Here is a 13157-nt window from a genome sequence, read left to right on the forward strand (position 1 = left end):
ATCTTTGTGGCCTCCTCTGGACTTGCTCCAACCGCTCCATGTTCTTCTTATGTTGGGGGCTCCAGAGTTGAACACAGCACTATAGGTGGGCCGTGATCCTCCAGTCAACTCCACTTGAACTCCTCCGGTTTGGAGGAGGAATGCAGAGCATGGGGCTTGTCTTACCCTTCTCAGCCATCTGCAATAAAGTGAGCCCTTCTAGAATGTGCATAAACAGACCAGCACCTCAGGAGAGTGATTCAGCTTCACACAAGACGTGTCCAATTGTGGTGGGCTGAATCATCCTCTGGGAAGAGCACCCAAGGAGTCCACCTTCTCCACAGTGCCCAGGGAAGGTGCGGATGCCCCAAGCAGACTGCGTGAGTTGTCTCCAAACCACAGACAGCAGTGTTGCCAGGATCAGTGCTCAAGAGTTCCTGGATCCTGGGAAATGTTTTGCTGCTGTTATTTGAGCCGACTTTGATGTGTATTGTGGAACACCATGACAGAAAGAGGGCTGCAAGCTCACTACTATCAATTTGATGACCAGTGCTCCACGAATTTGGGATATCTTTGGAGGGAGAAAATGCTACAATACACTATTTCTAATGCAGGGAGAAAACATTCAGCAAAAAGGTCTATAAAATAAAGCAACAGAAGGAGTCCGAGTCAAATAACAAGAGCTCTAGCCATTGTGACTAAGTAAAATCTGTAATTAGGCACTACAGCAACTATTGAATTCCAAGGCACATTTTGCATCTGAAACACAGGACAGAGCTCTCTTTGGGTGATTCAGAGGAATCATCACAACACCCCAGAGCTCTGCAGCGTACAATAAGCAGCGTGTGCCTGGTGTGGAAGCACATCCATGTGGGAGCAGCCCTGCCTGGGATGAGCACACCTGCCTGGGGGGGAAGAGATGAGTAAATATTTTTAGCCTGAGGCACAGCTGGGAGCGTCTCGTCTGCTTCCTACAAGTGCTGTATTGTGGAGCAGAGCTGAGTGTGGTGGCGCGTCACACTGGTGGGCACGGAGAGGGTGGCATGGAGGTGACATCGGAAAGCTGCATTTTCCGAAAAAAGAAGGATGTGCTATTGTTGGAGCAAAGTCCAGAGGAGGGCCACAGAGTTGGTAAGAGCACTGCAACATCTCCCTTAGGAAGACAGGCTGAGAAAGCTGGGGCTGTTCAGCCTGGAGAAGAGAAGGTTGTGTGGAGATCTCATAGCAAGCTTCCAGTATCCAAACGGGGCCTACAGGGAAGCTGGAGAGGGACCCTTCATGAGGAATTGTAGTGATACGACAAGGAGTAATGGGCACAAAGTGAAAGAGGGAAAAATTAGGTTAGATATTAGGAAAAAATTATTTACTGTGAGGGTGGCGAGACACTGGAACACCAGTGGGAGGATGTGCATGACCCAACCCTGGCAGTGTCCAAGGCCAAGTGGAAAGTATCCCTGTTCATGGCAGGTGAGGTTGGGACTAAATGATCTTTAAGGTCCCTTCCAACCCAAACCATTCTGTGATTTTACCAAAGGATGGAGAGCATGAGCGTGATTTGTGCCACCATTCCCACCTCACTGTCCTTTCCCTGCCCTCAGGTGCCCTATTTCAGTTCAGACAGGGCTGAGCACGCAAGGGTACCAAGGAGATCTTCTTTCCCCAGTGTGGCTCGGAGCCATTTGCACCCCTTAAAAGGCATCTTCTGACTCAGATACACTCTCCTCCATTGTCTGGGGCATGGTGTTTTGCAGCTGGAGACTGGTGAATGAAGCTGAGTTACTGACCTTGATTCGAAAAAAATGCACACTTGTGCTTTGCAAAACAAGCCTTTTAGAGCTGGCTTTTATGCAGAGAATTATGCCAATGTGTGCATGGAGGCGCTGGCATTTTGGGCCCTTTCAATCTTCTGGATTGTCAGAGAGGTCTTTCACTGATTTAAGCCTTCAACCAAAGGATGGATGCTGCAAGAGGCAGTGAAGAGGACTCAAGCAGGTATTGGAGTGTTTAGCCCAGGAGCAGATGCTTGGATCAGGGCCTAGATCAGAAGGGGTATTTTATTACACTGAAGGAGGTATTGTTTTACTGCACTGTAAGGAGGCACAGATGATCCCTCTCTCTAAAGAGAGAAATAAAAAATCATCTGGTTTTGAGGCTTGTTCTCATCCCTTTTCAGTGTGGATGTGCACGGCAGCCCCACAGGAAATGGGTCTCAACGAGTTTTGCCACTTTTTTCCATCGTGTCATCAAAATGAGAGATGAAGATGAGTGAGGCCAGTTTGAGGAGTTTTTGGAACTCCCCCTGGTTGTGCTCCAGCCTTGCCCACAGGTTAGAGACATTTTTCTTTGAAGGTGCTGTGGGAGGCAGCAGGTGTTTGGTTTGGGAGGAAGCTCTTAGCCTGGGTCTGGCGCAGGCAGGAGGTTTTATTCTCTTTGCACCATGTCTGAGTTAAACGAGGCCCTTGCCTTGCAGGAGGAGCTTGGTTAGGTGAGCATCGCCAAAATCTGGTAGGACAATACCCCGCCAGGCCAGCGCTCCGCTTCCGCTCCCTACACAATAGGAGTTTACACAACTGCAGCCCACTTGAGGTTTCTGCCTTGCTCCACGGCTGAGCAACAAGACCCCAAATGTTACAGCTCTGCCTAATGTCCTTGGCTCTGTCCTGCTTTGGAAGGAAACATGCAGCGGCCTGTGCTGCCAATGCTATTTCCTCTCTCGCTTGTCTTTAAAGGTCTCTTTTTCCAACAGCTGATCAGCTCTGCAGCTCTGGGGAGGACGTGAGATCCGGCTGGCCCACGAGCTGGCTGGTATGGCTGCGTGCCATGTTGTTGTTTGTATTGCTTTCATTTTTCTGGCGTTACTTGGCTCTTCCACGCAACTTGTTTTCATCCTGAACTATGTGCTCATTACATATCCAAACGCCCACGCGAGGTTTTGCATGAGGAAACTCGAAACACACGCGCAGTAGAGGAGCGAGTTCCTGATGGGGGGGGGGGATGAGATATTTGTCTCGAGGCTGACACAAACAATTGTCAAATCCCCGAGTTTCCTGTGTTTGGAGTTCCAGCTTGCTGATGGACAAGCACGTGAATGCTGTGTGTGCATCCTCCTGGCAAAGAGATGTGGGGAACATCTCTTGTGGTCACCTTGGCCTTTCCCAGCAACTCCAGCTACTGTCCAAGGCACACGTCCAGGGACATCCAAGCTCTCTGGCAGGCTGGTCCCTGAACGCCAAAGGGACCTTTCTGCTGCTAGGAAAGCTCTTACTTCCCCTCTGCGGCCCCATCCTCAGAGAGCAGCCAGCCACAGGCAGCATGGATCCACCCAGGCAGCTCTGGGCTGGGAGGCACCAAAACGTGCTGGAGGGTTGCAGTGAGGTCCCAAGTGAGGGGGGCAGAAGCAGGAAAACTCTGCACGTGGTTTGCTTCATATGGACAAGGAAGCTGGTGAGGGGCCTGGAGCACAAGTCTGATGAGGAGCAGCTGAGGGAGCTGGGGGACTCAGCATGGAGAAAAGGAGGCTCAGAGGGGAACTTCTCACTCTTTACAAGTCCCTGACAGGAGGGTGCACCCAGCAATAGGATGAGAAAAAACGGCCTCAACTTGTCCCAGGGGAGCTTTAGATTGGACATTAGGGAAAATTTCTTCGCTGAAAGTGTTGTCAAGCACTGGAACAGGCTGCTCCGGGTAGTGGTGGAATCACCATCCCTCTAAGTGTTCAAAAATCATGTAGATGTGGCACTTGGGGACATAGTTTAGTGGTGGGTTTGGCACTGCTGTGTTAATGGTTGGACTTGATGATGTTGGAGGTCTTTTTCAACCTTAGTGATCCTGTGATTCTATGTACATGTGCCCTCTTTGTGGTTCTTCCCTGGAGCAATGGGTCTCAGTCACTGCTGGAGGCAGGATGGGGCACGTTGGTGCCATTGGGCTCTCCAGATTCCACAGATCCCGTGTTACATTGGCACAGCAAGCACAGCACAGGCCTGGACCAGCACAGTGGGGTTCAAATACTTGTGTTTCTGAGTTTTCTCCCCCTCTTCTATGGCCCTGTCACCAGCTGGGCTCCAGCAGCTGCCCTGGTTGGGACACAGAGAGCTCACCTGGAAGCTGCAGGCTGTCCAAATCTGCAGCACAACACTGCCCTGCACATCATGCTCCTCCCCACCATGCTCTGTCCACTCAGAGTGGGGGAAAAAGGCTCTTTTCCAGCAGTCACTGGTAGCTGCACAGGACTGGGCAGGCTGTGCTGGAGGGACCAGGGGGCTCGGTTTGCAGCTTTGGATTGCTCTGCTTCCTCACAGCCTTCCCTGCCGCCTGTGCTGCAGATGAATAAAGATTTTCCAGGGCTGTCAGTACTGCATATTTCACCAGCATTCCCTTCACTTTAAGTCCAAAATGTGCTAAAAATACGCTGGCTTGGCATCCAGGTCTTGATTCAAGTGGTAACAGGATACTGGGCAGAGAAATCCTGGGGTGGTTTCACTGTGCAGCAGTGAGTTGCTGGCTCTTCCTCCTTCTCCTCCTCCTCCTGGCTGCTGCAGTGTTGTTACCCCTACTCTCAATCCCCTAAATTTCATATTCAGAGGTCACAGGTTTCACATGGCATCGCTCCTCTTGGGCTGGTTGTTAGCGAGGTTCTGAACACTGAGGTGGCATCTCTTTCTCTGGGGTTGGGAGTACATTATTAGTAAAGTACTCGTTTTATTACTCCTGTGGTAATTTTGGGAGGGGGATGCCTGCAGGCAGGAGCTGGGATAAGTGAAGTCTGAAGTGCCACGGGAAGGCCACAAACTTCAAAAGGCCTCGTTAGTGCAGCAGCAGAGGGAGATGTGGATGTTTGTGCCTCATCCATGGATTTTGTTGTGCTGTTGCCGAGCCGTGTGGCTTTGATACCAGTGAAAACACAGTGAACCCCCTCTGGGAATGGGTCTTGAGATGAAGTGTTTTCTGCTCCCCCTCACTTTTGAAACACCCAGTTGATGTTCAGCCTTCAAGGCTGCTGAGCGAGTTTTTCATCCGCAGGCAGATTTTGCTGCCACATTCTCACTCGCTTTCCTAAAATAAAGAGGAAAAAAAATAAAAGAACCCTTGTGCTAATTTAATCTAGCCAGGCATCCTGCTGTCCTGCCTCATAATATCTCTCCAATCTGTCATTTCCAACAGACAGCGGTTTATTGGTTTGGCTTTTTTTTTCCTCCCCCTAGTCTTGAAATATCTCCCCTGCTTTCTCAAGTAGCCCAGAGCTCCCCCAGGGCTGTCCCAAGCTTCACCCTTGCTTTGGTGGGAGCCCTGGGTGAACACATCTCCATTCTCCAGGAAAAGCCCTACACCAACCTCAGAGAGATAAATGTGTCAAATAATCCCCATCTTATGTGCTGGTTCTGTCGGCGCTGGGCTGGTGGTTGGACTTAATGATCTTGAACGTCTTTTCCAACCTTAAAAATTTTATAATTCCAGAAGCCAGGGTGGGATCAAACCTCCCTGGGTTTTTTCTAGATCCCTTTCCCAATCACCCGCCTGTGTGGCGCCAGAAAGGAGCATTTCCTTTGGTAATCAACACTCCATGAGCCCCTCAGGGCATTCCCCTTGAGGCACACGGGGCACCCCCTGAGCCCCTCATCCCCACAGTGCATTACCCAAACTTCTCACCTCACTTCAAACCCTTGAGGCATCCCTTGAGCCCCTCAGGGCATCCCCTCAGACCCACAGCCCCTCAGGGCATCCCCTCAGGGCACCCCTCGAGCTCCATGGGGCATTCTCTGAACCCCTCAGGGCATCCCCTCAGACCCACAGCCCATCAGAGCCCCGTGCGACACCCCCTGGACCCCTCAGCCCCAGGGGCAGCGTCCGAACCTCTCAGCCCCACGGGACATCCTCTCAGCCCCACGGGACATCCCCTCAGCCCCACGGGACACCCCCTCAGCCGCCCCCTGAGCCCCCTCAGGCCGTCCCCACCCCCGCCGGCGCGGCCCCTTTAAGAGCGCGGCCCCTTTAAGAGCGCGGCCCCTTTAAGAGCTTGGCCCCGCCCCCCGCGGTCGCTGCCGGGGCCGCTGCTGACAACAAGATGGCGGCGGCGGCGGGTCCGGCGGGCGTTGAGAGCCGTGTGCTGGGTTACAGCCTGCACCGCTGGAGCAGCTTCTCCTCCACCTACCTGCCCGAGTGAGTGCCGAGCCCTGCGCCGCGCCTGCAGCGGCCTCCGGGCTCGGGTCTGGGGGTGGCCGGGCGGCCGGGCCTGTATGGGGCCTGCGCGGGCCCCGCGCTGAGGCCTGCGCGGGGAGGCCGCGGCGGGGGGGAGTGGGACCGGAGCTGTGTGTGAGCGGCGTTCTGTGTGTGAGAGGGCTCTGTGCAGCAGATTTTGGGGGGCTGTGTGTGAGAGGGATCTCTACAGCAGGGTTTGGGGGGGTTGCGTTTGTGTACAGCGGCACTTGGTGTCTTTGTGGGCTGGAGTTGCTCAGCAGGATTGGAGGTTCAGGGACAGGGCACCATCACTTGGGGGTGTGTTTGGGAAAGTGGCTGATGAAGACTTTTGGGGGGAGTTGTGTTGGGTAGAGGGTCTGGGCTTGCAGGTTTAGGGTGGTGAGTTAAGTGGGGAGGACCTGGAGGGTCAGGTTTAGGGGGTGCTTTGGCTCGAGGCATGGGCAAAGGAAAGTTGCACTTAAGGAGTAGCAGCTGACCACAGATTTGGGGGAAGAACAGGTGCTGGTGGGGGAGAGGCTGGTCAGTTACTGGGTGAAACGAGGAGAAGGGTCAGTGCCCCTCCTTCCCTGCCCTGCCTATATCAGGTGCCTGTGGGTTCTGTGTTTTTTGGCAGCTGGACATCCTCTCCTGCCCCTGACCTCTGGAATGGTGGGCTGTGTCTCCTGCTGTGTGTGGTTTTAGGGGAAAGGGGTGGCCTGCTGCCCTAATCGCGTGCCTTTAGGAGTTTGGGGGTTGGCAGAACCGTTGGTTTGTGCTGCTGTGCCTACCCACTGATCCCATCCCCAGTGGGAGAGTTGGCTGGAAGGCATCGGGCTGCAGCCTGTGGAATCCCGCTAGCTGCTGGCAGTCCAGTTTGGAGTGACCACAGCGTGGTTTAGGCGTGATGTCTTTGGTACACGTTTTGGATAAGTCATCCTTTGTGCTGGAATTCGGGAGGACTGCTGGGGTCACAGCACAGCTGGGTCATCATGGGCTGTAGAGACTCATCCAATCATCGATTGTGCTGCATGTACTGACCTTTGATTGATGTATCCTGAAGTCACCCGCTATCAACAAGTGACAGTGTTGCCTTAATTGTTAATTATTAATATCCTCAATTATCTTCACTTTCCAAAATGAAGCAAATCTCTAAAAACGGGTTTATAACTGAACTCCGAATTGTTTTGTTTTTCTGTATATTGTCTTTGTTAGATGTGAAGAACTGGTTTCTTTTGTAGTTGGTAGTCTTTGGTGATAATTAAGTCATCCCTTTTACCTTTCCTGTTAAAATAGCTTGACTTTAGGGTGCTTCTTTCAGGTCTCTGATTGTCTTGTAGTTCTTTGTACTGGCATTTCTGGCTTTTGAAATCTTATTAAAATGTTGGTCCCTGAGCGGAAGGGTGACAGTCCATTATTGATCTCAGTGATGCGATATAGACACAGAGTATTGTCTTTCTCCTTGCTATTCCTTTCCAAGGCTCCCATTAGTCCCTTTTGTTGCAGACCCGTGTCAGGAATTAATGTTCACGTGGCATCTGCAGTGCTGCCCAAAGTCCTTAATGCCTTTCCTGATACAATTCCCATTCCTGTAGCTGGGCTGGTATTTTACAGACGCGTGACCTTGCATTTGGCTGTTCTAAGATGTTGTTTAAAAGTGCTTGTCATCAGTGAAAACAATTTTATCTGCTTTTAAGCACTGTAATCCCAGCAGTGGGGTTGTTCTCTGGTGTGCTGACCTTGGTCTGAGGGATGCTGCTCCTAACGTGCTGTCTGCTATGGAAGTTTTGGTTTCTGCTTGCTAACTTTTGATTCCCGTGGTCTGGGAGAGAGCTGGACTACAGTCTGAATTGGAAAGGAGAGGCTTTGACCTGTGACTGGAGATCAGCCTCTCAAAAAGAGAAAGTTTAATAAGAAATATGTGGGAGGGTGGGTTATTTGGGATGGTCTGAAGATTGAAATCTTAAAAATGGCTGGGACAGGATCATAACACCCTGTGGGATGGACATGCACACAGAGCTAAAAGTTGTCTTAGTATTTAATGTGTAGAACAAAATGATGCTTGTCTGGAAGGACTCAATCTTAGAGGATGTTTTCCAACCTATATGATTCTATGACATTGGGAATTCTGGTAATACTGTAGTTTAAATAAGTTTGCTGGCATAACTAGAAAGAAACCACTTTAACCTTGAGGGAGAAAAGAGGCTCTGCCCTCATGTATGTAGGAACGAGTATACAACTTATTAAATCTTATTGCTTGTTGTTGGAAGTTGCAAAAGTACTGGGGGAGGAGCAGCAGAGGAGCTTGTCAGTTAAGCATGATTTAAACACGTCTTAAGTAGCTGTATGGTTTTAAATGTAAAACAAAGTTGTGGAATATAAAGCTTTCATCACTGCTGACCAAGGAAGAAATTAGATGTCTAGCGACATCTCACCTGCTTATGTGATGCCGCACTGACATTAAAACTTTTCAGAACACTGAAATCACCTGATAACCTCTCTTTTAATTAAGAAAACCTAAACAAAGCAAAACAAAAAGTGTTTTTCAAAGGCCTTTCTGGTCATGCTCTAGTTGAGGATCTATTGAAAAACACCCCTTTTCTTTCAGTGACAAGAGAAGCTTCCTCTGCTGAATGTCAGTGTCTTTCCTCTTGCATTTGGTGGTGGTACTGGAGGATTAGTTAGTGCTGAATCCAGTTTCTTGCAATTTTACCAGTGCTGCAGCTACTGCATGTTTGCAAGGACCTTTCCAGACATTAAGTGAGGATAGTCTTTTTCGTGTCTGCCAAGGAATAGTTCTGTATTTCAAACCACTGGAGTTGTTGTCTGTTGGTTTGTATCTACCAGCAAGAAGACTGACTTGGATATTTATTTTAGAAACTCTGTGGGTAGAAGTCAAAGTATTGGTCTGGTAATAGTGGCTGGCTCAGTCTGTGTTGTAGGGGAGGTTGTGCCTTTGGGAAGAGAATTGATCCAAGAGGAAATTTGGTGTTGAAACACTGGTGTTCCCAGAGATGCTCTGCCTGTGCTGAGGCACTGGTGCATTGAGAGGCTTCAGCTTATCCAACTTGGAAAGTGACCAACCCAGCCCATTGCCTGAGACTGCTCTGTTAGATCCTTTCCGTGCCTCTCCAAGGTTCCTCCCCAAAGGAATGGAGCCTCAGGGGAGGCTCTCTGATACCTGGGACTGGCCTAGGGATTGTCCCACCACCGGCAGTCACTTCACACCAGTGACACAAAGGAGTGCTGGTGTCTTTTGACATGCACAGAGACAGGGAGATGGACTTTATTCCCCTCCCTCCTCTGCCCTCCTGTAGGAAGCGATGAGCTCAATCAGTTTCTTCTTTGGACAAGGAGGGAATAAACAGTTTATAGAAGGTAATGCAGGCCTTGCTCCAACTTGGGGTTTTTTTTGGTAGGAAATAGAACCAGAAGCTGTTGCTCTACACTGAGAGAAGCACTTCATGTCCTGACTTTTTAGTGGCCTGTTTTTACACCTGCTCCAGTTTGAACTTCCTCCTGAAGTGAATCAGAGGTGAAGTGCTGTGCTCTGTGCGATGGCAGCCGTGTACCCTTTTTTATTGCCAGATTGCTGTATCCTGGGGCCGTGGGTTCTAGAGGCTGCCTCAGCCTCGTGGCTGATGGTATTTTTTATTTGGTAATGCACTCAGGTCCTTCTGTCACTGTTTATACGGCTGAAATCCCACTTCAGAGAGTAACAAGAGCTTTTTGCTTTGTTACTCTATTCGCATACCTTTGTGGGGACGGTTCATCCTGTTTCTGTTGCTCAAATTTTCAGTCCTTCAAGTTTTCCTGTATGGAAGCTGTGTAGAGGATCAGTGTATTTCCTATGTTTGACTTCAGGATTTTTAATTAGTATTTCGTTTATTTCTTGTGCTACGGTCTTTATTAAGAATATAAATTAAGATGGTTTCTTAGCTGATAATTAAATGCCATTAACAACCTCTTAGTTGGTGTCACTTTTTCACTGCAACTCACTTTTACCTGTTTCACAGTCAACTTCAGTTGTTCAGAGAATTCCAGTCTTCTCCAGTTTGATGCTTTGAGCGGTGTCATATGCTGAAGTCTGAATAACTCTGTTGTGCCTTTCCTAGGAAGTGTCCTGGAGTAGGGAAAGATCCAGTTGATTTGTTAAAATACACTTGAAATAATTTTTTCATTGGTTTTCTGTATTTCCATCAAACCAAGGGAACTAAACTTAGTGAAAGATACTTTGATGTAAAATATGAGTGACTCATAGGCTTTTAAAGTGAGAATGCAAATATTTTTTTGCTTTCTAGTTATGAGGATGTAACAGCAAGTTCCTGACCAGACTATAAAATGTACTGCTGTACTGTGGTCTACTCTGAAAGAAGTGTACTCTTTAATGTTTTCAAATCTTCCAAACCTTAGTAAGAAGGTGAAGAGAACACATGTAGCAAACTTTTTAGGGTAAAATCTATAAGGATTAGAAACAACAGATCTAAACAAACAAAAACAAACAAAAAACCCCTGGTGGAAAATAACCTGAAGTCCAGCTTCTGTGCTCACTGAGATTTTTTTAACAGGAAAAAATGTTTCTGGCCAGTGAAACATGATTCTCGGTTTCTCCCCCAACCACATGAAACTGATGACTCAGATCTGTACCTTAGGGGTTCATAAATCTCCTTCTAGATACATCCAGGTCTTGAAGAATCTCATGTTCAAGCTGAGATCAGTCATGACTAATGAAAAGGTTTATTTTTAATATTATGTTCCCTGAGCCCAAGTTCTGTTCCCTTTATGAGGTGAGGATGTCTTCTCCTGACATCTCAGCAGTTTAAAGCCATCTAAACCAGACCCAAATGGTGGAAGAGTTGTAGAACTGTGACTTTGGAGGTTTTTTGCACTAATAATAAGTGTTAATATATTTTTTCAGCTTAAGTTGTCAGCATTTCTAGCTTTACTTCAGTATTTTGACATAGCCAATTCACTTTCCTTTTTGTAACTGCTTTGCTTTTAGATATGGGAAGGTGAGCGGGCACAGGGGCTGGCTCTGTAACTGCTGATGACTTTTAATATTGATCAATACTTCCAACATTTATTAAAATGAGCAGGGGATGCAAATGCTGTATAGAAATGTTCTCAGTTCTGCGTTTCATCCTTTCCAGTGGCCAGTGGAAAATATTTTTTCCCCCTCTGCTTGTTTGTGTGGATTTTCTGGATGTTTCTAGACAGCCTCATGTTCTGACAGGCATTTTCCTTCTTGTTTGCATCACTTCTGTAGCCTAGGATTTTTCTGTGAAAGCTGAAATTCAGTACTTAAAAACCAGAATATTTCTGTAGAAAATAAAGTTGCCTACAGACTGAATACATAATCTTTAGGTGCTTCTTTGGTGTCTGATAAAGTTAATTAGTGAGAAAGAAAAATGTCAGAGGTAGAGGGAGTGAAAAAAAAATCACAAAATTATGAAGTTGTAAGGAGTTATGAGTTATGGTACTCTTGCTCCCCAGGTAAAAGCACAAGTGCTGTAGTATCAGGAGAAATCTCTTTAGGCTCCAGTTAAAATATAGACATTATTTAAGAGATTAGACAGGTTTATTCACTGGCAGGTGAAATGCTAATTGCTCAGGTTCCCTGGTGTGCCCAACCTGGCAGAACCTGTAGTGCTCTGATGTTCAGCCTTTTCTGGGATGGCATTTTACAGGAACATTAAGAATGTAAAATTTTCATGGGAGGTGTTAACATCATCAGATGGTGGATCATTTGCTGTGTATGTGGCTGGATAGCCTATGAGTCTAATAAAAGTTTTCCGGCTCTTAATTGCTAATTACTGGTTTAAAGACTAACCAGTTTTTGTAACAGAGTTTTCCTTGGGATAAATGTTGTTGCTCAGGCATCACGTACAGTCTGCTTGGTTTGTTTTTTTTTTTTTTTATTTTCATGGCAAAGAATAAGGTTTTTAAATGTGTACATTTCATTATGTTTTTATCAGATGTTGGTAGAACGGTCAGGTTTATCACCACCATCGACTTTGTAATCTGATTCTGATTTTTTGCTGAGGTTAAGTGGTGTGGGTAGCACTGATTCCATGACTTACACAGATGGTGACTTGTTCCAAAGCAAGCCAGTGCTTGACTTTAATTGCATATTAATATAAACTTGTAAACCCAAATGTAATTTTGCTTTTTTTGCCTGTTGAATTTTGTGGGAAGAATGAACTGTAAGTTCACTGGATCTGAATTCCATAATACACTGGTTACTGGAAGGGGAGGAGGGAGCACTGAAGATGTAGAGTGGTTTGTTGCTTTAGGTAGTTGCTATTTCAGTCATTACTTGCGACTCGGTGCGCATAATCCTTGAGAAATTATTTCCTGGATCAATTTAAATCAAGGAACACAACCATCTATTTAAGTTGAGGACAGCAGCCTGCATGTCTGAATTTAAACTGCAGAACCAGACTGGCTGATAGCACTTGCTCTTCCTCTGCTGGCACCCTCTGTTCCTGGAAAAGGACAGGATCTTCATCACGGAGAAAAATTGTGCTCTGGTCAATTTGAATTTGGTGGTGTTTTCCTTGTTCTTCCCTTGCCTTTCCTCCTGAGACTGGCTGAGTTCATAATGTCATGCTCAAGCTCTGGGAAGGTGCCTGAAAAAACATTTAAACTCTGTTTGGGACATGACCTGTATTTTTCTGGAATCCTTTTCTGTTTAAGCAGCATTTGGCTCTTATGGTAATTATATTTAAACAGCAATTTCCTAGCCTGTTCTGCACTTGAAAGTTTTATTAGTAAAGAGATGCTCTTAATGCAGAGTGTTAAAATTGGAGGTAAAAATTTGGGTTAGGTAAATTGACCCATGAATAAGGAATTGGTGAATGAGTTCCCACTCCACTCTTATGTAACAGTGTACAATTGCTAACTTTGAATTTTGTCTCCTAAAAATCCTGGTTTCTGCTACAGGGTTTGGAAGCTGCCAAGTATGGAAGTAATTTTGGCCTGGGAATGGCTGTATCCTTTAGCGT

At 47.3% G+C, this 13157-nt stretch overlaps 1 protein-coding gene across 2 annotated transcripts in view; it reads left to right on the forward strand.

Moving 5' to 3' along the window:
• Nucleotides 1–6008: 6008 nt before the first annotated feature.
• Nucleotides 6009–13157, forward strand: part of MKLN1 (muskelin 1) — a 93784-nt gene continuing 86635 nt past the window's right edge. Inside the window, exon 1 of one of the 2 annotated variants that reach the window (XM_082280176.1) lies at nt 6009–6138. In XM_082280176.1, coding sequence (XP_082136302.1) covers nt 6044–6138 — 95 coding nt within the window. In that variant the 5' untranslated portion in view covers nt 6009–6043. The remainder of the gene's footprint in view (nt 6139–13157) is intronic. The other variant, XM_082280177.1, reaches the window with a different exon arrangement.

Source organism: Coloeus monedula (genome assembly GCF_965178545.1).
Source record: "Coloeus monedula genome assembly, chromosome: 4".
NCBI lineage: Eukaryota > Metazoa > Chordata > Aves > Passeriformes > Corvidae > Coloeus > Coloeus monedula.